The sequence below is a fragment of the Dreissena polymorpha genome, chromosome 16, assembly GCF_020536995.1.
Source record: "Dreissena polymorpha isolate Duluth1 chromosome 16, UMN_Dpol_1.0, whole genome shotgun sequence".
NCBI lineage: Eukaryota > Metazoa > Mollusca > Bivalvia > Myida > Dreissenidae > Dreissena > Dreissena polymorpha.
The window spans coordinates 2087468-2114951 of NC_068370.1; the positions used below are offsets into that span (position 1 = coordinate 2087468).

At 35.3% G+C, this 27484-nt stretch overlaps 1 protein-coding gene across 7 annotated transcripts in view; it reads right to left on the reverse strand.

The window, feature by feature from the left end:
• Positions 1-17040: 17040 nt before the first annotated feature.
• LOC127861852 (trifunctional enzyme subunit alpha, mitochondrial-like) overlaps positions 17041-27484 on the reverse strand; it is a 39433-nt gene continuing 28989 nt past the window's right edge. For 2 of the 7 annotated variants that reach the window (XM_052400563.1, XM_052400557.1), the window contains exons 20-21: positions 26949-27039; positions 25093-25933 (exon numbers count right to left, since the gene is read on the reverse strand). In XM_052400563.1, coding sequence (XP_052256523.1) covers positions 25730-25933; positions 26949-27039 — 295 coding nt within the window. In that variant the 3' untranslated portion in view covers positions 25093-25729. Of the gene's footprint in view, positions 17882-18896; positions 18988-19542; positions 19655-20266; positions 20463-20924; positions 21047-25092; positions 25934-26948; positions 27040-27484 lie in introns of those variants that run through there. The other 5 variants (XM_052400562.1, XM_052400559.1, XM_052400558.1 and 2 more) reach the window with 5 other exon arrangements.

A 27484-nucleotide genomic window follows, 5' to 3' on the forward strand; every position in this document is an offset into this window, starting at 1 on the left:
GGTAGCAAGATGAGTTGTAGATAATTGGTCAGTTACCACATTTTAACTTATTCTTTTGACCTGTTAATTCTTTTCAGCTCAAGTCAACAGTGAAAAATGCCCATAATATCACTTTAAATATCATGTTTATTCAAGTTTTTTTTGTTATTTTTTTTACATAAAACATTAATCGAGCTCGCTTTGAGGCTTTGCCTTATTTCATATTATTGTTGAAAATAAAAAAACATAGGAACATTATAGCTGAATTACGTTTGTCATCTCACAAATTATTTATTGAAACGGGTAGACACCAGAACATTGTTAGAGATCAACGTAAATGTGTTTTATGCAACCTTAAAGGGGCCTTTTCACAGATTTTGGCATTTTTTTAACTTATTCATTAAATGCTTTATATTGATAAATGTAAACATTGGATCGTAAAAGCTCCAGTAAAAAATCAAGAATTAAATTAAAAAAAGGAACAGAACATTGCCCGGAGCAGGTTTCGAACCAGTGACCCCTGGAGTCCTGCCAGAGTCCTGAAGTAAAAACGCTTTAACCTACTGAGCTATTCCGCCGGGTATACATGCTTTACGTATTTTATACCTTATATAAGCAATCTTCGAAGTTTCACAAAATTTAACGACAAAAACAGAACTCTCCAAATTATTCAATCGTTTCGCGTTGCAACGCTTTATAATTTTTAGGTTTCAAAATCGTCAAAAGATGCATATAATTGCTATATTAGAGCATGGTAAATGTTCAGTATTACTGTTTCCTCACAAATATCATAACCAAAACGAAAATGTGCGAATCTGAAACAACTTTTTTCAATTTTGTCAATTTACCAAAGCGTGAAAAGATCCCTTTAATGATATTAAGGATGAATATCACTTTGTTCTTACATGTCCTTACTATGCCGATATTAGAAAAACATTAATTCCAAAGTATTACAGATGTCGCCCAAATATGTTTAAGTTTATCGAATTTCTTAATAGTTCAAAGAAAAATGTGTTAAGAAAATTAGCCATGTTTTGTTTAAAATGCTTTGAAATGCGACAAAATGTCTTATTAGTCCAGTCGATTTGTGCAGATTTTCACCAGAATTGTTCAAGTTGTGATAAAAGCATGAAACATTGCAGAATACTAGCTAAGAGCATACTGATCAATATCAGATATGGACCCACTCTCAAAAATTTGCATAAAGGGGTATGGCGGCCATTTTAAAATGGCGGCCGACAAATTTCCAAAAAATACATTTAAAAATTCATCAACATTTTTTAAGTGTATCAAATGACCTGAAATTTTGTATTTACCATGCAAATGACCTTATCAATGTTATCAAAACACCAAATTATAAAAAAATATTATCAAATTAAAATGCGGCCATCTCGAAATATGAAATTCTAGCCACTTTTGTCAAAATCAATGAAAAATATTATATTAAACTGTCATGAACATTTTAACGATCCATTTGAAACATACACTGCAAACATAATAACAATAGCAAGCGATTGGTATAATTTGAATAGTTTTTTTAAACAAATTTAGGTTAATTAAGAGTTAACTATCCGTAAACAACACAGATCACATGTGCATGATCAAATAAACATTTATTGTCAAGTCCAAAGTACAAGTAAATGTATTCATTCCCTATCACATTGCCCTCCACATTTACATAGAGCTGTGTAGCTCAAAGCTGCTTTAACACACTTGCAACGTCCTCGGCAGCCATTTTCACTTTGCATCCACATCGGATGAGTTCAGCACAAGACTCAGAAGCTTGCTGTTAGGTTGTACAAAAAGGTTCCCACATTCCAACTTTGTTGCGCTTCCAATCCAATGAGATAGGTGGTTGGGGCTCTTGTTGTTAGCTAAGTGACTGTCCCCAGCAAAATCCTGCCTGGTTAGCCGCTCTCTTGATGTGTAGGTGTAACGCGGCAGAGCTTGGTGGGATATTATCGATTGCACGCCCTTTTCGAGTAAACATATCTTTTCTTGCCTCATCTACGGTTATGCACTCACTGCTCCTGCCATACAACAACACAACAAAACGTTCAATTTTTGAAGTACATTCGTTGATTCTATCGATATCTGGCTTATCACTCAATGTTTCGAAATCTTTAGTTACTTCATCAACTACATACCATGTTTCCCATGCAGTATTCTTTCCACGATTGGAAAAGGATTACACTTGGTCACAGCCGCTAAAGGCATGAAAGGAAAGAAGTGCACTGGACTTGGAAGGTCCCAAATTGGCAGCGATTTCAGGAACTGGTATGTATCTTAGATTTTCACCGACTCCAAATGCTATCCACAAGTTAAGTATGTTCAGTTTATGCACAATCGATATTGCAATGACAACAACATCAGTATCTACGGTTCTGATCATTATTTGACGCATACCAGTTTGTACTGCATCCTTTACGTGTAACATGATGCGCTTGTCTGCCTCTTCATGGTTACACGGTGATATTTGACTAGTATCCTTGCATGGGAAATTGCATACAACTTCCATTCTGAGTGTCGAGACCGCATATTGTCATCGGCCGCTTTAAATGTCGATAACTGTTCAGCTTGATAGGTAAATAACTCCGTCTTATTGTCATCAATGCGAAGAAAGGATTCCCCGTTTTCTGGAATGGCTGAATCTGCCTGAACACGTCTTCTTATTCCTTTTCCACGCTTGCCACGAGTTGAAGCTTTCAAACTGTCTTCGCGATATTCATCCCATACAACATCAACTCTGCTACACGTTTTCAATTGGTTGTCAATATAAGGTAGAAAAACGTTTTTGTCCTAATCTTCAAACGTCTTGCAGAATTTTGGCTTCAGCATATTGACAATTACAGCTCCGTCTAAGATCAAAGCTTCTATCTCAGGACATTCAGTTTGTGATGTGATGATCTTCTCTAGAGGCACTCAAAAATCTGACTTTGAACCGAGTCTCAACTGTCCGCATTGTGAAAGAGAAGATGGATACGCTTGATTCTCATGAGGAAAGAATTCGTCAAGATTACCGTCACGAACCTGACAAGAGACATACAACTGAGAAAATAACGAACAATTTTGTTTCAGTGAACTAATTTGCTGTTTATCCTTTGCGACAACCTTGGATTCTTGACGCCTGAATAGATGTAATTTGTTTTGTTTTATTGGATCAGAAAGTGGTTTAGTTCGATTGTTTAATCTGCCCCGTATATATTCCTGGTATTCCTCCCAATCTGTTCAATATTTCGTATTGTATTTGCAACCTTCGGATCAGCGATGTCACGCGTGTCTAGGACTAAAAGATCCTCTCATTCTTCCAAGAATGGATTACCCATTTCCTCAAGAGTATTTGTCATCGCTTGGACTTGTTTAACAAATGAATTCTGTTTACTTTCTACTTGCTCATGGTGTTTTATGCCCGGCTCTTTAGTTTGTTCTTGCTTGATACGTTCTTGTGAAATCTTATACTCATTGACCACACGAGCCATTTTAGGACCACATACCATTCATCGTAGAAGTGTAGATCCATTCTCTGTAAGCCCGATAACTTCACCTTCTCCCTTCACTAATTTGTTGTTTTGCTCATGATCATGGTCGATAGCTACTGCAGAAAATGCGTCGTGAGTTGTTTGTTCAACACAATTACACTTCTTAAATTCTGTCGCTACACTTGGTGCTACGCTGTCCAATGCTATCATATCTCTCACATGAATATGGAGCCAACGAGCGTAATTTGGATGGTCCAAAGCAAAGAACCAGGGTATTAACATGGTTAAATATTCTTTATACAGCTCAAAATTTCTTTTTCGTAGAGACCTGACAAAGATAAGAACTATCAGTTCAAACTTCAATGTAAGTGACCAGAATTTGAACAGTGGACTGTCCATTTCTCTTTTTTCTTTCCACTCCTCAAAACTGAGACTATTGACCCCTATATCATCGACACTGTCTAAGAATTGAGTATAGGCTTTATGCATCAAAATATGTAATGAGCAAGCAGTTATCTGTTGCACATGTCAGGTTCTAGTTACATGTGATGACTTAAGGAATGAGTCTGCTGTACCGGCAGATGCAACATTAGACTGACTTAACGCATTCACCCATCCACTATCCTGTAGCCAATCCCCAATCGTTCTCAAAGCAGCAATCTCTATGTGAAGACCACCAAACATCACTACAATAAGATTCTCTCCGTATCTCCCAAGCCAAAGCCATTGAATGTTTTTGGCAAGGGCATAAAGTGGCTGATCACATGCCATAACAGGAATTTGTCCTGGATTAAGAAAATTGACACACTCTTTGATAATTTTGTGCCGAATCATTGCAGCAGACTTTGCCTCTTCCTGAAACAAGGATAATACGGAACTTATGCCCAAACCTCTGACCTTAACCAAATCACTCTAAGATAAATTTGCATGGAAGGCAGACCATGTCATTGTATCCTTGTCTCTATCATCACCTTTTTTGATCTCATGGCGTACATGATTAAGCCACCTGTAAATTAGCAAGATTAAGCACAATTAAGCATACATATAAGCATAAATATGTTCGGATAGAAAATCTTAAGTTTGATGCTATATCCAGAATTGCATTATCAAAGCAATGGTAGGTGCTGCATAGATATAAAATGTATGTTTGCATTTATGTACGAAATGGCTATTAAGCAAATATGTGAAGTTATATGCGTTAGTGTTATTTTTATACTACATGCTTATATATAAATTATAAGCTCTACTCATAAAATATACCTATACTCTTAGTCTAGTGCATCACTGAAATGGTCTGAATGGATCATCAATCGTCCTTCCAAAGTGGTGCAGCAGCTGGCTCCTTCGGGAGAATGACAGGTGGTACTATTGAGTATCTTTCTGGTGATAGTTTTATATTTCTCTTTTCAGGTTTTCACTGATAAAAATCCCTTCTCTGTCAGTACCTAGGTTATCAACTTATGGTTGTTGAAATAGAGAAATCGCTGTTCCATGCAATGATCCTTTAGCTGTAGTGGAGCTTGGATTGTGGTCAATACTATCAACTGCTCCAGTTGTAAAAATATTGCCACGAAGTTGTGCTGGACACACACCATCATCATTTTGAAATCTGTCACAAATAGAATTTCCCATAGCTGTCGATATATTGGGAGTGTTGTAATTCTCTATGGACGTAGCTTACGTCATTTGGATAGACCAGTATTGCTCTGTTTTAAGTCTCCCAGTTATTTACACAAGCATGTGCTAGCATGACAGAGGTTGCGAAATCAATTGCTAAGCGCGTCGCGTGAATTACTACAGAACATTTTAGTCTTGCATCCAGAATAGATGTGTGCATGTATTGAGTTGAAAAATAATTGACATAGATAATGTGTTAGGATATACATTTAAAGTAATATGTAAGCGTGTGTAATTTTAATGAATAAAATATTACCTACTATTAATAAAAAAATAATTTAAAAAATGCATTTTTTTTTGGCAATTTCGAAACATGTAATTTTCAAAATGGCCGCATTTAAGATGGCCGTCTTATTTTTGCCAATTGAAGAAGTTTATTGATTGGGGATATTATTAGAGATTTGTATACTAAATATTATTGAAATAGATGAAAAAATATAATTGTTATGATTTTTTTAAGATTGTTTGTGAACAAATTATGGCCGCCATTTTAAAATGGCTGCCAAAATCCGCAATTTTGATTTTTTAAGATGGGTCCATATCCAAAATTAATTGTTATAACCTTAACTCCATTTCTGCAAAGTTTCATACTTTTATCATTTTGTGAACAATTTTCACACAAATCGACTGGACTATATATATGTGAAAACATGTTTGATTGTAGTATATTTTATTTACTTGATTGTATTTGTAATTCATTGATGCACTTTGACTATACTGTGTTTACTTGTTTGTCAGTGGTCCATGGCGTTTTGCCGATTTTTTCCAACAAAAAAAAACTTGAAACTTGCTATATATTATATATCTTTCATAAAGCCACTAAGCGTATAATAATGTTATTCGTGTTGCAAGCATTAAACAACGTTTTTACATTATGTGGTCACCCAGTATAAACCTCTTCCACGTGACATTCTCACTTAAACATGTTGTATTTCATTCTTTTTTTAAACGATCTTCCTTCGAGTGATGCATATTTTGTATTTAATTGTAACGCATGCTGTTATTGTATATGTATGTTAACGACGATGAGCTGTATATGCTTAATATAAGTCAAATAAACTATTCTGTTCTGTTCATTATGTTGTTGTTGTTGTTGGTAACTGTTAGATCTTCATTATTTTTTCGCAAATTATTATTTAATCGTCATTATTGAAAATCGCCGCGAATATTGTCGGCTGGTTTTGTTTTTCACGCTGTTTGATTTCTGCAATTAGATTACGTTGAACATTGCTTGATGAAATAATTATGTAATCGCTATCAACTAATTATCCCCGTAATTACAGCTATGTGTCGTCACAATTTACAAATACGTTTCGTTTCACCGATTTATATTCCGAATTCGCAAATTTTGTTAACGAAACGTTTAACCGTCGTCGCTTGTTTTAATCAATTACAAGCGTGAATCGATTTAAAATCAAAACCGGTGCATCCGATGTATTACTTCAAGCGCTGCCGATCAACCTCACTGTTACCCAAACAAAATATATGTACCTGTATACAATATATAATTTGAAAACACCACAATACACGGAGATGGTACTTTTTATCGCAACGATTCTGTCCATATATATAGCTATGACCGGGGACTTTAAATAGGGTGCCGTTTGTCCGGGTATACAAATAAATCGGGTGCCGATTGTCCAGGTCGACACATTTACAGTGTGCCGACTGTCCGCGTATGCAAAAAAACACCGGGTGCCGATTGTCCGGGTGCCGTTTGTCCTACAATCGCAAAAATATTTGAAGCACTCGTTCAAATTTGCACTATTCATCGTAAGAAGACGCCTACATTTCATTGTATTTTTGTAATCAAGGACCCACCAATGGTCATTGTTTTCTCAGATGTTCTCCTTATGCTCCACATTCGATTAGCAAAGTTTGATGCATATATTAATAAACCTAGCTCTGGGAAACTGGGCTCCATGCATGCGCGTATAACGAGGTCCCAGATTAGCCTGTGAAGTCTAAACGGGTTATTTAGGGACGACACTGTTCGCCATAACTGAATTTCCCTGATTAGCATGTGCGGACATCACAGACTTTTCTGTGACGAAGTTTTACGCACATACATTAAAGTCCCGTTTTCTCAGCGCGACCCATTTAAATTAAGATAATTAAGAATTTATAGAATAACGTACCAAAAGCGATGAATAAACTTGTCTCAAACGAGGCTAGTCATTAAATAATGTTATCAAGGACACTGTCCAATATTAATTTATCAGGTTCAATATTGTGAGAGATATCTCATTATTCGAGCTAGTGCCTGTCAATTAGTAAGGTTAAATATAATTATGAGGTTAAGTATAAATATTCGTGTGATCAGGAGATAAAACGAGCGACAACATAATGTTTACCATTTATTCGCGCCAATAAGTTGCTTTATTCTTACACTATGAATTGCATTTTTTTGTATACCGGATAAGCGTTACAATTATTGTATTGTCACGACCCCCCATGGCTCGCCAATGTTTGATGAGACTATCAGTCGATCATCTGTTTTAAGTTGTACTAAGGGATATGTATACAATAGCAGACTATTTTGCAAAAATCTATAGTGGGAATCCTAATTAAAAAATACTTATAATAGCAAATATTTAGAGGATAATACACGGCTGAGTCGGGCCGGGCAGTGAAAACGGCCTGCAGGGAGCATAACGGCCCGAGGGCCGTTTGCGACCTGGGGCCGATTATCACTGCCCGGCCCGGCTCAGCCGTGTATTAACGTCTCTACCTGGGGCCGATTATCACTGCCCGGCCCGGCTCAGTCGTGTATTAACGTCTCTAATATATATCTTACTTTTATACTAAATTATAGATGGGCACAGGTTTTAAGTCATAAAATCATTCTATTTTGGTCGTTCACTAAAATTTATGAAGAACCAGGTATGAAACGTACTATATGCATATTGCTGAAAGATTGTGGAACACTGGACGTGACCTGTTTCACCGAAAACACACATGTCCCCATGCAGTTGCCGACAAAATGCAACTGGATTCGTTAAAAGACAGTAAAAGCAACGTGATTACACAACTAACCGATCTCCTGCTCTGCTAATAACTTTAATATTCAATAAAATTTGACTTTCTCGCTATATGTCACTCGGTGTTTCATGTACACATATACACCATTTTAATTTTGTAACGCGTCATCTGGTTGGTTGTTCTTATTGGCCAATGATATAGCGTTTTAGAACCGAGCATTCAATCGACAAAAATATGACAGCAAAACACAGACATGTAGCGAGAAAGTCGAATTTATTATGATTATTATTTTGATTATGCGTATATACCGATTTTGTGCAATCGTTGTGGATTGTTATTTTCATAACTATTTCAAGCAATTTAAAGTGAAAGTTATGAGTCTGATCTAATTCAAAATTCCTGTGGGTATCTTCCGCAATCGACAATCATGTATCTTTTGTTTCCATCGAATAAACACAGTATATTAAGGTTCATGGGAGGAATAAAATTCATTAAAACTTTGCTTTGGTTTTTGTTCATTCAATGTGGTACAATATGGTCAAAATATATATCATTTTAAAGGTAAAGACGGATAGAATAACATAAACACATTTTTGAAATTCAATTTTTTATTTGCTTTATTCATATTTTTGTTTCAAACCAATACATTTTTACACTAATTTACAAAATCTCAATCTAAAGTTAGGAAGGATATGCACGACCGTAAGTTGAATAAATACAAAGCTATATACATATACAAGGTCAAGTTAGCAACATTTCACAGAAAATTATTGTCGGATAACAACAAATGGGTTATTATTCAACTGCATTTTTTGTATAATTTTCCTAAACAAAGTTCTTAAAATAGCTAAACTGAACTTCTTTTTAAAAATCCAGGTATGGTGGATAATAAGAGTCACCATTCTATTTCAAGGGCTTAATAATTTTGCTATAACCAAATGGAAAATTTCATGTCAAATTAAAAGTAATTGCAGACGACATCTAAATTATAAATAAATATATATAGAAATAGGTTTGGCTGGGTAGAAATCATTGTGATAAAAGGAGATATTGCTCATCAATAACAAGATTTTATGAGTCTTTGCAGACGACTCTAGAAAGCATAGTTTTACATAGAAATACACAGCTAGGTATCATGTTTTTTTTCTCTCTTCCTTCCTGAACAACTACTGTCCTTGTACCGTTTTGAATAATGTGTTCCTTTTGGCAAACCGACTTTTTTTTACATTTGTATATCGATTCCTTCTACCATTTTGAAAGCGTGGCACTCGCTGTGCTCCGTAGAAAAACGTGCATTACAAATCGGTCAAAATCACGAAAAACATACCTGAAAAAACACATCATTTTTTGACAGTTGGGACGCGACTAGAAAAACAACTGTTAACATTAATCAGGAAGAGATCGCGCTTAATAACAGAAATGATCAGACAGAGATATAATCACTTACCCCATTTCAAATATTTTCCAGGTGAAAATTTCCCCCCACACGTCTTTTTTTAGTGTATTTGTATTGTTCTTCTGGAGCCGAAGTGCATCTCACAGAATATCCATCCGACTTCCGTTGTTTTCACTTTCGGTATTAAAAACTCCGTTTAAAAGAATTATTTTTACATTTAGGTTGTTGAAGCGAATTATTATTATATATTATCAATAAAATAGTATACCGTGATGAATCGAACGGAGTTTCGTATCGATCTTTCTGTCAGTCTGTAAGCGTACTATTTTGTGCGCAATAATACAAGTGCATGTGATTCGACAACAATTGTAAACATTGGTGAAATGCATCTTAGAAAGTTATTTTTTGGAGTGTCAATGAGGTCTGATCATGCAGTTTGCACACATCAACGAAAAGAATACAATTCAATGCATTTGTCATCGTCAACCGTTTGGAATGTCAATTAGGCGATGAGTGAGTTTTTAGCATGTTTCTTTCGATTTTATTAATTTAAAAATGGCTGCCCCCATCGTCATGATATGACATGTGTTCGAGTTTTGATATTTCTAGATATGTTAACTTTTTTTACTATTTAAGCGTAACTTGCCCTCATCAATGTCGATATTATTAACTTGTTATATAATTTTCGGCCGAAATACGTTGAATAAAAATCATTCAGATTTTTTAAAATAATGTATATTTTTGTGTTAAAATCGCTTTGTATTTTGATTATGTCGATGGTATGAGACGTTGCTGCATAAAATTGGTAGCAGTTTGAAGGAAAACCATCCTTTTAAGCAAATATATATACACTTTCAATGTGGAACTCTTCGTTTAGTCAAATTTGAGTTCAATGCTAGGGGTCCCACATTTTTCAAAGTGAAGCCTCTACATGAACCTTAACGAAAGAAGTTAATAAGGAACGAACCCCACGATGTTGCTCAAGTATAATTGTATTGACTAATGTACAGTGGTGATATTTTATTTTAAAACGATGTAGATCTATACACAATATAAACAAGATGTGTTTGTGAAACACTATATAACCCCATTTATTTGACCTTGGAGGATGACCTTTACCTTTCACCACTCAAAATGTGCAGCTCCATGAGATACACATGCATGCAAATATTAAGTTGCTATCTTCAATATTGCAAAATTTATGGCTAATTTTAAAGTTTGACGCAAACCAACAAACAGACAGGGCACAAACACTATGCCCTTCAGTATAGACTGGGGGACATAAAAAACAACAAATTCTTTCTAGCACATTTGATTTCGTATGGGTAGAAAAAAAAAATAACTATGAAAACCTGCCACATGTAAAACTATAACTAAATGGCCGCACCTATAATTTAAGGAAGCGTGATTAGCAAGTTATAATATTTCACCATCCCAGTCAAATACATGTAAAGCAGCAAATTATAACATCTTGTTTAGCCATTATAATTTTGCCGAATGCAAGCATTGAAAGCAATGACATATATTATAAATAATAAACTTATAATTATATTTATTATATCTCAAGCAATTACATATATTACAAATAATAAAAATATAATAATATTAATTATATCGCAAGCAATTACATATATTACAAATAAATAAACAATAATTATAGTAAATATATACCAAGCAATTACATATATTACAAATAATTAAACTATAATTATATTAATTTTATCGGAAGCAATGACATGTATTACATATAATTTAACAATACATGTAATAATTTTCATGATATCGCCAGAAATTACATATATTACAAATGATTAATCAATACTCTGTATTGCACCTTCAGAGGGAGGAGCTTATTAAAACTTCATACAAAGGTTAAACAATAATTATTTTAGTTATACCCACAGCAATTACATATAATATATATTTTTCTACAGAAGACGAACAGTACACGTACATGTAAATGTATACAAGTATAAGTCGAATGCCCATATTGGTTATGTGTTCTTTTTTATGTTGTTGCTTTTATAAAAAGACTCATTCGAAACGACAAACAAGAAGTCATGTATAAACGAACTTTTCAACTAAACAAATGTTTCAATAAGAAAGCAGAACATGCTGCCTGCTGACGACGACATTAAATGTGTATACTATCAGGTGGCAACTGTTCGTTCCGTGAACACCCATTCATGTCATTGTCATGTGTCGTGCGGAAAGAAATTTCGAACACCTCAAGGCGCATGCGTTCTGTGTGCGCTTGTAAATACGGAAACACTTTTGCGGCCATCTTTAGAAGTTCCAGACGACATTCCCTGTACCAGAGAACATACACGCAGGTGTCCACAAGTCCGTTAAACAGCATCGCTATGTCCGTGCTCAGGCGTCTGTAAGAGTTATTGGTTAACAAAAATGCTGTTATAAAATACACCGCCGCTGTTAGGATGTAATTTATACAACAAAAGATCAAGGCTGCCGTTGATTTATTTTTCAAAACACTTTCCTTTGAAGTTTCCAATTTCTTTTTCTGTTTGATTAGTATAACCAAGACTGTGACAAAATACGCGATCATAATTACAATACAAACGGAATATGTCATTATGATATAGCTCTTTGTAAACCCAATTAAACAGGTTTTTGTTTCAACTAACAGAAATTCACCAAACCAAAAATATCGTACGTAACACGATGCATTCACAGCAGCCCACGATCCAATGTAAAGAGCCCATACCAGCAGACAGATGCTCACGGTGATTCTGTATGTAATATGCCTCAAATAGAAGTTGGGCCATTGAAACAAGATTAGACGTTCTATACACATGACGACCATTTGTATGAAGGAAAGAAAACTCCATCCCAATCCAAAAAATAAAACAAAAGCGTTAATTTCAGCATCGATGATCAGTTTCCGTATTGCAAACAGGAAGTTCGCCAAGAAGTCAAAGGCGAGAAGAGCCGTTGCTAGGAAACGCGCTGTCTTTGGCGTTCGACGAGTCCGATAAAAGGCAACTACAGAAACACCCGATACCAGTAACGTCAATGCAGCAATCACTATCCAGGTTATCTTTGTTTCTCTAGTCAATTTGTTGTCGGGGTTTTCTATCACAGACAGTTCGTAATCCGTATAATTTTCCATCGTCACCAAGTCTATATTTCACTTAATCACTGTGTATGCTTTGTTTCTGTTGTACATGACTGTTGTAAATGAAACTAAGCCTTAAAAGCTTATCGATGTGCCTCCTTGGTAACCAAAGTAGTCAATGTCTCTAATAAAACACGTAAGGTATAGATTGCGTGTGTCGTCAATAATACATCGGAAACCTTATATATCACGTCTGTTTATGTATTAACACGGAATGCGCGCATATAGCCATGATTCCGCGATAATAATTAGCAGGATGATTTGATTCATTTTTATCATGTAATTTGAGTTAACAAGCGCTGAAATCAACTGTCTTGTCCGTAAACAAGCGCTGAAATCATCTGTCTTGTCCTAAATAGAGACCTCATGTTATAATCGCATGCATATTATAATCATGTTTCTACACTGCTGGTGCAGCAGAATTTTTTGTATATATAATTTCACACTGTTGTCACTATTGCCTTTATACAAATATATAACATATTTTATAGCGCTTTATTTAATGCTTAACTAGTATTGAACTATAAACTTCAACGTGATCTTTATTACCGTATTTTAATGTTATAAAAGGTGAACGTTTCGTAATACCCTTTTACCGGGATTTTTTAATTATGCATTATATATATGCATTACTTGCTTTTGAAATACGATAGTCTATGTATAATTTCTATTACACTATTAACCCATTTATGCCTAGCGTCTAGAAAAAAGGTCTTGGCAAACAGCGTAGACCCAGAAGAGACGCCGCATGATGCGGCGTCTCATCAGGGTCTGCGCTGTTTGCTTTAAGGAATTTCTGTAAGAAATACTCTAAAAATAGAAATAAACATACTAGACATCCCTCATTTCGGAAAAAAATTGATCCAATTTAGAAGGATGGGAGAGTCCACTAGGCATGAATGGGTTAATCACGAATACCATGTGTATCGTGGCCATCAACGCTCGGAGCAATTGTTTTTTGACGTATATATTACGAATCTGACATATATCGACGTATTTTTTTTTGTTATTTGAACGATTCTCTCGGTTAAAAAATTCTGTGAATCTCATCGAAATGGTAATATATCCCCACTTTAATTTAACAAATTAGTTTAATTGTTCCTGTTACTATGTTTAGCACTTAGCAACAGAAACATCGGTTTAAAATTAACCCATTTATGCCAAGTGGACTATCCCATCCTTCTAAATTGGATCAATTTATTTCCAAAATTAGGGATGTCCAGTAAATTTATTTCTATATTTAGAATATTTCTTACAGAAATTCCTTTAAGCAAACAGCGAAGACCCAGCAAACAGCATAATGCGGCGTCTCATCTGGGTCTACGCTGTTTGCCAAGGCCTTTTTTTCTAGACGCTAGGCATACATGGGTAAAACAAAAGCATGTCTCAGATGTACCCGTAATATGATAGACAACTCAACAATTACACTAAAGTATTCGATTTATACGGAAAAAGACCACTTTATCAATGATAGAAAACTTCATACCGTTCAGAAACAAAGACACAATTTTGTTTATAACTGTACCATCGTTTAAAGACTTTTCATACAGCAAAGCAAACGCGTAGGTTTCAAGGAAATCGAAGTAAATTAAAAAAGTAATCTGATCCAATTATAATTTCCTGTCTTATCTGGTATGTGTTTTTTTAAGTTACTGCAGCATTTTCACGAGTAATTAAAATATATGGTTTCCTAGCCATTAACTTATATAAATGAAAATTAAATTTAACAAGTTTTTATGATTCACGGCTATATAAAATGTTCGAATTCCATGCATTTTGAAACAAGCAAGAAAAGGCAATTGATTCCATTAAATACCGGTAGTTAATTATATATAAATGACAACAATTTTTACTTGTTGTTCACTTGTTCTTAAAGTTAAGTTTGTAATAAATGTAATACTTAACATATAGCAAACAAACTTCTAAAATTCTGAATATCCTGAAGATAGATTAGATTTTTCAGTAAATTGATGATGTAGCTAGAAATTGCACTATGTTTAAAAGTGTTACTTCAGTGGATTTCAAGTCAAACGAGGGATCGATTTACATGTACAAATGTATGTCGTCACTGAATACATTTACATTTACTGACGCATACAGATCGTCTGATACGGACATTTCTGGTTTATATGCTTTCGGATTCTCGGTTTATGTTTGTTGTGTGGTTGTTTACATTTAATAATTCTTATAATTTATTTGAAACTATTTAACTTATTTGAAACCATTTGACTTGTACTATTGTATGTGGTCAAAATAGCCATACACCACACAGCTTTGTAATTTTGGCCATTCACAACCTTATTAAGGCTTTTCTTGCAAGGAGTCAATCGGAATGTTAAACTATACAAGATAAGTATTGATGCAAAGCATCAAAGGGCGTCGGGAATTTCAGTGTAAAAGGCACTCAATGAAGTTACATGGAACGATTTTTGTCTACTGTAAATATTAATATATTGGCCGATTATTTTAAACAAAATAGAAAAAGATACTGGTATAACCATTATTTATGATGTTGTGTTATAACCCCCAAATAACCATTATTTATGATGTTGTGTTATAACCCCCAAATAACCATTATCTATGATTTTGTGTTGTAACCTCCAAATATTTCATAGTTCATTTTATTTACATTGGTTTCCTTTTTTACTGGCATCCGTGTGCAGTTTTCACTAATGGAACAGAACTGTGTAGGTTTTAAAAAATCTGCTTCATCTTGTAAGCGTAATTTCATATTTTCTCAACTTCAAGGGGGGACGATTCTGAACTTATTCTTACGTTGCTCATTTACGATAGGGGTTGATTACTCATTGATATGAAAACACTGTAAAAGTTTGAAAAAAAATTGAATGAAAACTGTAAAATGCATAAAGAAGCTGCATTTCACAATACTTGGAAATTCAGTAAAAGATCATTATAGATTTATTGCTCCGATATTCATCATTTTCAATAGGTTCGAGTAATACTGATATAAAACCACTTAACAAGTTTGGAAAGATTCAGACGAAAGTTGTGAAATCTTTTAAACAAGTGGAAATTGTTTATTTTGTCAAATTTAATAGAAAAAAATTCTGGACTTATTGTCCCGATGTTTCTTATTTTCAATGAGGTAAAAATGCTCATTGATATGAAGACACTGTAAGTTTGGAAAGAATCTGATGAAAAATGTTGACATAATCACCTAACCAAGCAGTTTTTCACTTTAATTTTTAAATTCAAAGAGACATAATTCTGGACTTATGGTCCGATATTGCTCATATAGAGAGTTTGGGCTGGGTCCTCATTGATAAAAATAACCTGTGCAAGTTTGGGAACAATCGGATGAAAATTTTGGACTTCAAACAACGATTTCAAATTTCTCAAATTATTTAATATATATGTATATATTCGTATTGGCTATAAGTATGCATTGTGCTATTTTATGCCAGAATAAATATATGTTATTTTATGTTATTCAATAATTCTGGGCAAGGGTTAGGGTTGGAGCTCCTGAAAACCGGTTTGAACACCCAGTGCCTTTGCATTTACTGTTCCAAGTTTGGTTCATGTTTGTTTTCCTCCAACACAACATTTAACTTTTAGTACAAAATTAAATAGCTGGAAGTTGCAGCTAAAGCGTAAGGCTATAAGGTAGGAGTACTGTGAGACTCACTCCGGCTCCACACATAAAGCAGCCTCAGTGGTTCGTGTTTCCTAATCATTTGCAGTTGTCAATCTACGAGTATGAATTGCATTATTTCGGCAATTTAATCAATACAAATAGTTCACAATTTTGCGTTGTTAGGTTTATGTAAACCGTCGGGTAGTTTAACCTGTCCATAAATACGTTGTTTTTGGATAGGTTACATCTCTACATGCATTTGTTTTGTCATTGATACGTTATTGAAATTGCCTCCGCCTTGTTACTGTTATATCGTTCTTGTCTTGCCACTATCTTATACTTGTTTTCACGCCATACGTGTTGTCCTTGTCTGGTAATAACCTCTTTAGTAATCCGTGTCTGGGCACGCCACCTCATGGCCACATTTCTATGCATTGTCCTTGTCTAAGGACATTCTCAATTCAGTACATGTATTACGCTAAACAAAGTAATAATTATTATTGTATTTTATCCATAACCGCCATTACGTTTTTTTTCCCCAAGACTTCATTGACAATACTGTATATTTACAAGGTTAACATTGTCTGCTATACCGTGCATCAGGTTTATAACTGGGACAATCTTGGTATCTTTCAACGATGCATACTTTAAACCACGCTCGGTGAAAACGGGGTTTGGTGCATTCGCGTAAAGCGCCGTAAGCAGACTGCACAGGCTTATCAGGGACGACACTTACATGCATGAAGCCCCGTTTCAAGGGCCCGCATACAATTTAAATATAAAACGACACTACTTGTCACATTTAAAATGTTTATTCATTTTTATATTAAATTTTCTATGTACAAATTTTGGTACACCTATTGGTACAGTTCAGCTCACAATCGCATTATCTATGAACAAATGCGACCCATGAAGATCACAGAGTCAAATAAAGGACACATCAACACTGACCCACGACTGTGTCAAGTACATACAAGATGATTAGGCATTTTAATCATAAAAATAATGATTTTAAGCTTAATCCAACAAAAATTTAAAAAGAAAAAGTGTATGAAAGTTTTAGAGTGCTTTTACAATGAAACCAAATTTTTAATTATTTGAACTGTATATAGAATACAGGAGAACTCTTCAAAAAGAAGTAAAATATTTAATATTGCATTGAGGTAGAAAGCAATTATTAAAACATAAAAATAATGTCACTGAATTTTCAAAAACAATTAAATAATGTCTTAACAGTTTGTTCTGAGAGGAACACAAATGTAGTTTAATTTTAAGTCAGCAATGGTTGATCTAAAAGACAACAGCACAAAAATGTTCAAAATAATGAACACGCCATAGCTCTCAAAGATAAATAGTTAGAAATGTGTCTCAAACAATTTGAAACAGAACACAGCCGTTCATTTACACCAAAGATCAAAGATTTTCAGTGACTATCGCGTGTGGAACTTCTTGCTGGGGTCCTTTGCGTGGTCCAGCAGGAGCTGGCAGGGCTCGAAGGCTACACCGTACCAATCATGGTACTTCTTCATCCTGTCCACCAACTGCTTGGCCCCGTGCAGGTCAATGTAGCGGAAGGGGCCACCCAGGAATGGCGGGAAACCAAGACCAAACACCGCACCGATGTCACCCTCCATCTTAAGGTATAAATGTTATAGCTTTATTGGTAATGAGAAATTTCTATGGAAATTCTGCCCATGCATCTGATTCAAGTAAAGAAGATACCAGATACTCGCTCGCAATAGTATTCACACTTAGTACTGGTATTAAATGACAGCCTTGAAATGACAAAAATAACAATGGTATTTATGACGCAAAATCCAAGAAAGCAACAAATCTTGTTTCATTATCTGAACAGAGAAAATAACAGACCTGGAACAATATTTATATTAACTGTTTAAGTCATAACTGGATTTGAAACATTTTGAACATAAAATACATACAAATACCAATATTAAATATAACAAACTTGTGTTTCACCAGATTATAAGAGAATTGGAGATCTCTCTATACATCAACTTGGCATAATAAAAGTATAAAACTTTGCAATTCTATGTAATATTTTGCAAGAAATCCTCTGTGTGTGTGAGGCACGGAAAGATTGTAGTTGCTTTGGTAGTAAATATTACTTATGAGTTCATCACAGCTCTAACACAGATCGCATCGACAAAAATCTACGTTGAATCTTTATACATAGCACTTCTACATTAAGACTCAGGAATGAAACATGAATGAGATAAATAAAATGACCAATTACTGTTTTTTTATTATTCCCTTGAGCGTTTAAAAAGAGTCACCCCTTAAGAAAATCATACAAATGAAACATATTTTGCCTACAACTGATGTTACTCCATGGTATTATATTTCCTGGTATGAACATTTCCTCAAAAGTCCAAAATTCATGCTAGTATGCTCTTCCAAAATAGGTAAAACATTATCATTGTTAAGCCTCCCACCCATAGAAATATAAACAACCCCCATGTCTCGATTTACATATAAGCTGCTCACTGGAAAAACAGGGCTCAATACATGTGTGTGTGTGAGGTATCATCCCAGATCCTGTAAGGACTGCACAGGCCAATCTGGGATGACACTTTACGCACATGCATTAAGCCTTGTTTTCCCAGAGAGTGGCTCAAATGTTTAACTCACAGGGTTGGCTAGGATGCCCTCTTGCAGACACATCACTGCCTCATTGATAAATCTTGATGCCAGCCGGTATTGAACATCTTCATCTGTGTTGCTGTGAACACAAACCTTAAACTGTGTACAAGCCAAACAATAATCCGTAATACTGCATTTCACAAAAGTCCCATATCTGCTGTATTTAATAAAACAAGAGCACCGCATAACGGGTGCCACGCTCGGCTGCAAAAGCTTGTCAGATTTTTTTTTTTCCAAAGAGGTCACAGTGACCTTGACCTTTGACCCAAAATGGGTGTGGCGTGTAGAACTCATCAAGGTGCATCTACATATGAAGTTTCATAGTTGTAGGTGGAAGCACTTTGATTTTAGAACCAATGTTAAGGTTTTAGCACGACCCCGGCGGACGGGGGATGGCAGACGGCAGACGACGAGCAGGCCATGACAATAGCTCGGGTTTTCTCCGAAAACAGCCTCACTTATAAGGAAAGCAGCTCAGCTGTAAATAAAATTCCATGATATAAACAAATCCTTACTGCCAGACTGTGTTTCAATTAAATAAAAAAATTAATATTCTTTGTCATTAAGTCACAAAAAGGATGTTGAATATTGTATGTCTTTTCGACTTCAACCAAATGGTAAACTGTTTACCCACCCTGGTTTTGGATCTAGTTTGTATCTGTCTAGAATAGCTTTAGCCTCTGTGTTTTCTGGCCTCTTCTTTGACTTGGACTGGTAAAGGTAAACCCCTTTGCCAGACTTGCGACCTAACGAATATTGTTAAAAGAAGTATTTGCAGTAGAATGTAAGATTCTTCATTTTATATGAAAAAACATAATTTTTTGCATTCTTTCGAAGAAAAGATCAAAATGTCATTTGAACAATTTATGGCCCAAAAACTAACAGAGTTTTTTGCAATGACTTTATATTAAAGTAGGCATACAGGTACCTACATTTTATCACACATGTCTACTACTATGATATACTAATTTTGAAAACACTAGTATTTCCTCTATAGTACTGATACAGCCTTCAAAAGTATAAGTGCTGGCGCAAAACCCCTGAAAACATTTAACATTATTAAGCCTCACTGTGGGATAATGCAGGTGCTTAAAGTGTTGTCAAAGATTGTCCTCTGCAGTCTATACAGGCTAATGAGGGACAAAACTTTCCACCTATACTGGATTTTTCATTTATAAGAGACTTCATTAAAACATTAAACTCCATAAAGTAGAAAGTGTTGTCCTTTATTAGCCTGTGCGGACTGCACGGGAGTAGGCCATTCTAGGACAACACTTTACGCACATGCATACAGCCTAGTTTTCCCGCAGCGCGGCTAATATCAAAACTAACCATTTACCACAGTGCAACTGACATACCTAGGAAACCAGCTGTGACCATGTCCCTCAACACGTTGATATTTCCACCACCAAAGCGTTCCCCGAACGCCTTCCCAAGATCCTCTGCAACGTGTGCAGCCACGTCAATACCCACCTCATCAGCAAGCGTTGCAACCCCCACAGGCCAGCCAAAGCCACGGGTCAGAGAGTCCAGCTTGGATGGGGACACACCTTCCTGTGATCAGCGGTAGCAGCGTTGGATAATGCAATAATTTACTTCTGGAACTTGTCTCAGGGTAAAGATTACTTTCAGTTTTAAATTTTAAAGCCATTTTACAGACTCATACAAATTAATCCTCATAAAGGCACCAGGAGTCTTACATTTTCCTTCCAAAGAGGGGAAGGTGGGGGGATAGAGATAAAAAAACAACAACATAATAATTGTGCGTGTCAAAGTCTTTGACAACTTTTTTGTCAAAAACAAACTGTTCACAAAATAGGAGCAGATTCAGTTAAATTAATGCTGCTATTAAACTTGATTAATTTTTTTATTAGAAGAAAAATAAATCCTTCAAGCAACTTGACCATATTCACCATTTTCAAGCAGAATACCCCCCCCCCCCCCGAAAAAAAACACAACAACAACAACCCTTAAAACAGAATATTTCATCCAAAACTCTACGTGATGCTGTTGTACCTGGAGAGCCCTGACCGCCTCTGAGAGGGTGGGGGCCAGGATGCGGGTTGTGTAGAAGCCTGGTCCATCCTTGACAACGATCACAACCTTGCCCTGCTTCAGGCCCACAGACACTGCAGAGGCTGTAACACAGAGGGTAAGGCTGGTACTGGGTACTCACAAATAAGCTGCACTCTGGGAAAACAGGGCTTAATGCATGTGTTGTCCCAGATCAGCCAGTGTAGTCTGCACAGGCTCATAAGGAAAAAGACGGGAGTTTTGTTAAAAAGAGACTTCCTTAAATCATAATATAAAAAAATACAAGACGCAAGTGTTGTCGATTAAGCTGTGCGGACTACACAGGTTAATTAGGTATGACACTATGCATATGCATTAAGATTTTTTAATTATGCATTATATATATGCATTACTTGCTTTTGAAATACGATAGTCTATGTATAATTTCTATTACACTATTAACCCATTTATGCCTAGCGTCTAGAAAAAAGGTCTTGGCAAACAGCGTAGACCCAGAAGAGACGCCGCATGATGCGGCGTCTCATCAGGGTCTGCGCTGTTTGCTTTAAGGAATTTCTGTAAGAAATACTCTAAAAATAGAAATAAACATACTAGACATCCCTCATTTCGGAAAAAAATTGATCCAATTTAGAAGGATGGGAGAGTCCACTAGGCATGAATGGGTTAATCACGAATACCATGTGTATCGTGGCCATCAACGCTCGGAGCAATTGTTTTTTGACGTATATATTACGAATCTGACATATATCGACGTATTTTTTTTTGTTATTTGAACGATTCTCTCGGTTAAAAAATTCTGTGAATCTCATCGAAATGGTAATATATCCCCACTTTAATTTAACAAATTAGTTTAATTGTTCCTGTTACTATGTTTAGCACTTAGCAACAGAAACATCGGTTTAAAATTAACCCATTTATGCCAAGTGGACTATCCCATCCTTCTAAATTGGATCAATTTATTTCCAAAATTAGGGATGTCCAGTAAATTTATTTCTATATTTAGAATATTTCTTACAGAAATTCCTTTAAGCAAACAGCGAAGACCCAGCAAACAGCATAATGCGGCGTCTCATCTGGGTCTACGCTGTTTGCCAAGGCCTTTTTTTCTAGACGCTAGGCATACATGGGTAAAACAAAAGCATGTCTCAGATGTACCCGTAATATGATAGACAACTCAACAATTACACTAAAGTATTCGATTTATACGGAAAAAGACCACTTTATCAATGATAGAAAACTTCATACCGTTCAGAAACAAAGACACAATTTTGTTTATAACTGTACCATCGTTTAAAGACTTTTCATACAGCAAAGCAAACGCGTAGGTTTCAAGGAAATCGAAGTAAATTAAAAAAGTAATCTGATCCAATTATAATTTCCTGTCTTATCTGGTATGTGTTTTTTTAAGTTACTGCAGCATTTTCACGAGTAATTAAAATATATGGTTTCCTAGCCATTAACTTATATAAATGAAAATTAAATTTAACAAGTTTTTATGATTCACGGCTATATAAAATGTTCGAATTCCATGCATTTTGAAACAAGCAAGAAAAGGCAATTGATTCCATTAAATACCGGTAGTTAATTATATATAAATGACAACAATTTTTACTTGTTGTTCACTTGTTCTTAAAGTTAAGTTTGTAATAAATGTAATACTTAACATATAGCAAACAAACTTCTAAAATTCTGAATATCCTGAAGATAGATTAGATTTTTCAGTAAATTGATGATGTAGCTAGAAATTGCACTATGTTTAAAAGTGTTACTTCAGTGGATTTCAAGTCAAACGAGGGATCGATTTACATGTACAAATGTATGTCGTCACTGAATACATTTACATTTACTGACGCATACAGATCGTCTGATACGGACATTTCTGGTTTATATGCTTTCGGATTCTCGGTTTATGTTTGTTGTGTGGTTGTTTACATTTAATAATTCTTATAATTTATTTGAAACTATTTAACTTATTTGAAACCATTTGACTTGTACTATTGTATGTGGTCAAAATAGCCATACACCACACAGCTTTGTAATTTTGGCCATTCACAACCTTATTAAGGCTTTTCTTGCAAGGAGTCAATCGGAATGTTAAACTATACAAGATAAGTATTGATGCAAAGCATCAAAGGGCGTCGGGAATTTCAGTGTAAAAGGCACTCAATGAAGTTACATGGAACGATTTTTGTCTACTGTAAATATTAATATATTGGCCGATTATTTTAAACAAAATAGAAAAAGATACTGGTATAACCATTATTTATGATGTTGTGTTATAACCCCCAAATAACCATTATTTATGATGTTGTGTTATAACCCCCAAATAACCATTATCTATGATTTTGTGTTGTAACCTCCAAATATTTCATAGTTCATTTTATTTACATTGGTTTCCTTTTTTACTGGCATCCGCGTGCAGTTTTCACTAATGGAACAGAACTGTGTAGGTTTTAAAAAATCTGCTTCATCTTGTAAGCGTAATTTCATATTTTCTCAACTTCAAGGGGGGACGATTCTGAACTTATTCTTACGTTGCTCATTTACGATAGGGGTTGATTACTCATTGATATGAAAACACTGTAAAAGTTTGAAAAAAAATTGAATGAAAACTGTAAAATGCATAAAGAAGCTGCATTTCACAATACTTGGAAATTCAGTAAAAGATCATTATAGATTTATTGCTCCGATATTCATCATTTTCAATAGGTTCGAGTAATACTGATATAAAACCACTTAACAAGTTTGGAAAGATTCAGACGAAAGTTGTGAAATCTTTTAAACAAGTGGAAATTGTTTATTTTGTCAAATTTAATAGAAAAAAATTCTGGACTTATTGTCCCGATGTTTCTTATTTTCAATGAGGTAAAAATGCTCATTGATATGAAGACACTGTAAGTTTGGAAAGAATCTGATGAAAAATGTTGACATAATCACCTAACCAAGCAGTTTTTCACTTTAATTTTTAAATTCAAAGAGACATAATTCTGGACTTATGGTCCGATATTGCTCATATAGAGAGTTTGGGCTGGGTCCTCATTGATAAAAATAACCTGTGCAAGTTTGGGAACAATCGGATGAAAATTTTGGACTTCAAACAACGATTTCAAATTTCTCAAATTATTTAATATATATGTATATATTCGTATTGGCTATAAGTATGCATTGTGCTATTTTATGCCAGAATAAATATATGTTATTTTATGTTATTCAATAATTCTGGGCAAGGGTTAGGGTTGGAGCTCCTGAAAACCGGTTTGAACACCCAGTGCCTTTGCATTTACTGTTCCAAGTTTGGTTCATGTTTGTTTTCCTCCAACACAACATTTAACTTTTAGTACAAAATTAAATAGCTGGAAGTTGCAGCTAAAGCGTAAGGCTATAAGGTAGGAGTACTGTGAGACTCACTCCGGCTCCACACATAAAGCAGCCTCAGTGGTTCGTGTTTCCTAATCATTTGCAGTTGTCAATCTACGAGTATGAATTGCATTATTTCGGCAATTTAATCAATACAAATAGTTCACAATTTTGCGTTGTTACGTTTATGTAAACCGTCGGGTAGTTTAACCTGTCCATAAATACGTTGTTTTTGGATAGGTTACATCTCTACATGCATTTGTTTTGTCATTGATACGTTATTGAAATTGCCTCCGCCTTGTTACTGTTATATCGTTCTTGTCTTGCCACTATCTTATACTTGTTTTCACGCCATACGTGTTGTCCTTGTCTGGTAATAACCTCTTTAGTAATCCGTGTCTGGGCACGCCACCTCATGGCCACATTTCTATGCATTGTCCTTGTCTAAGGACATTCTCAATTCAGTACATGTATTACGCTAAACAAAGTAATAATTATTATTGTATTTTATCCATAACCGCCATTACGTTTTTTTTCCCCAAGACTTCATTGACAATACTGTATATTTACAAGGTTAACATTGTCTGCTATACCGTGCATCAGGTTTATAACTGGGACAATCTTGGTATCTTTCAACGATGCATACTTTAAACCACGCTCGGTGAAAACGGGGTTTGGTGCATTCGCGTAAAGCGCCGTAAGCAGACTGCACAGGCTTATCAGGGACGACACTTACATGCATGAAGCCCCGTTTCAAGGGCCCGCATACAATTTAAATATAAAACGACACTACTTGTCACATTTAAAATGTTTATTCATTTTTATATTAAATTTTCTATGTACAAATTTTGGTACACCTATTGGTACAGTTCAGCTCACAATCGCATTATCTATGAACAAATGCGACCCATGAAGATCACAGAGTCAAATAAAGGACACATCAACACTGACCCACGACTGTGTCAAGTACATACAAGATGATTAGGCATTTTAATCATAAAAATAATGATTTTAAGCTTAATCCAACAAAAATTTAAAAAGAAAAAGTGTATGAAAGTTTTAGAGTGCTTTTACAATGAAACCAAATTTTTAATTATTTGAACTGTATATAGAATACAGGAGAACTCTTCAAAAAGAAGTAAAATATTTAATATTGCATTGAGGTAGAAAGCAATTATTAAAACATAAAAATAATGTCACTGAATTTTCAAAAACAATTAAATAATGTCTTAACAGTTTGTTCTGAGAGGAACACAAATGTAGTTTAATTTTAAGTCAGCAATGGTTGATCTAAAAGACAACAGCACAAAAATGTTCAAAATAATGAACACGCCATAGCTCTCAAAGATAAATAGTTAGAAATGTGTCTCAAACAATTTGAAACAGAACACAGCCGTTCATTTACACCAAAGATCAAAGATTTTCAGTGACTATCGCGTGTGGAACTTCTTGCTGGGGTCCTTTGCGTGGTCCAGCAGGAGCTGGCAGGGCTCGAAGGCTACACCGTACCAATCATGGTACTTCTTCATCCTGTCCACCAACTGCTTGGCCCCGTGCAGGTCAATGTAGCGGAAGGGGCCACCCAGGAATGGCGGGAAACCAAGACCAAACACCGCACCGATGTCACCCTCCATCTTAAGGTATAAATGTTATAGCTTTATTGGTAATGAGAAATTTCTATGGAAATTCTGCCCATGCATCTGATTCAAGTAAAGAAGATACCAGATACTCGCTCGCAATAGTATTCACACTTAGTACTGGTATTAAATGACAGCCTTGAAATGACAAAAATAACAATGGTATTTATGACGCAAAATCCAAGAAAGCAACAAATCTTGTTTCATTATCTGAACAGAGAAAATAACAGACCTGGAACAATATTTATATTAACTGTTTAAGTCATAACTGGATTTGAAACATTTTGAACATAAAATACATACAAATACCAATATTAAATATAACAAACTTGTGTTTCACCAGATTATAAGAGAATTGGAGATCTCTCTATACATCAACTTGGCATAATAAAAGTATAAAACTTTGCAATTCTATGTAATATTTTGCAAGAAATCCTCTGTGTGTGTGAGGCACGGAAAGATTGTAGTTGCTTTGGTAGTAAATATTACTTATGAGTTCATCACAGCTCTAACACAGATCGCATCGACAAAAATCTACGTTGAATCTTTATACATAGCACTTCTACATTAAGACTCAGGAATGAAACATGAATGAGATAAATAAAATGACCAATTACTGTTTTTTTATTATTCCCTTGAGCGTTTAAAAAGAGTCACCCCTTAAGAAAATCATACAAATGAAACATATTTTGCCTACAACTGATGTTACTCCATGGTATTATATTTCCTGGTATGAACATTTCCTCAAAAGTCCAAAATTCATGCTAGTATGCTCTTCCAAAATAGGTAAAACATTATCATTGTTAAGCCTCCCACCCATAGAAATATAAACAACCCCCATGTCTCGATTTACATATAAGCTGCTCACTGGAAAAACAGGGCTCAATACATGTGTGTGTGTGAGGTATCATCCCAGATCCTGTAAGGACTGCACAGGCCAATCTGGGATGACACTTTACGCACATGCATTAAGCCTTGTTTTCCCAGAGAGTGGCTCAAATGTTTAACTCACAGGGTTGGCTAGGATGCCCTCTTGCAGACACATCACTGCCTCATTGATAAATCTTGATGCCAGCCGGTATTGAACATCTTCATCTGTGTTGCTGTGAACACAAACCTTAAACTGTGTACAAGCCAAACAATAATCCGTAATACTGCATTTCACAAAAGTCCCATATCTGCTGTATTTAATAAAACAAGAGCACCGCATAACGGGTGCCACGCTCGGCTGCAAAAGCTTGTCAGATTTTTTTTTTTCCAAAGAGGTCACAGTGACCTTGACCTTTGACCCAAAATGGGTGTGGCGTGTAGAACTCATCAAGGTGCATCTACATATGAAGTTTCATAGTTGTAGGTGGAAGCACTTTGATTTTAGAACCAATGTTAAGGTTTTAGCACGACCCCGGCGGACGGGGGATGGCAGACGGCAGACGACGAGCAGGCCATGACAATAGCTCGGGTTTTCTCCGAAAACAGCCTCACTTATAAGGAAAGCAGCTCAGCTGTAAATAAAATTCCATGATATAAACAAATCCTTACTGCCAGACT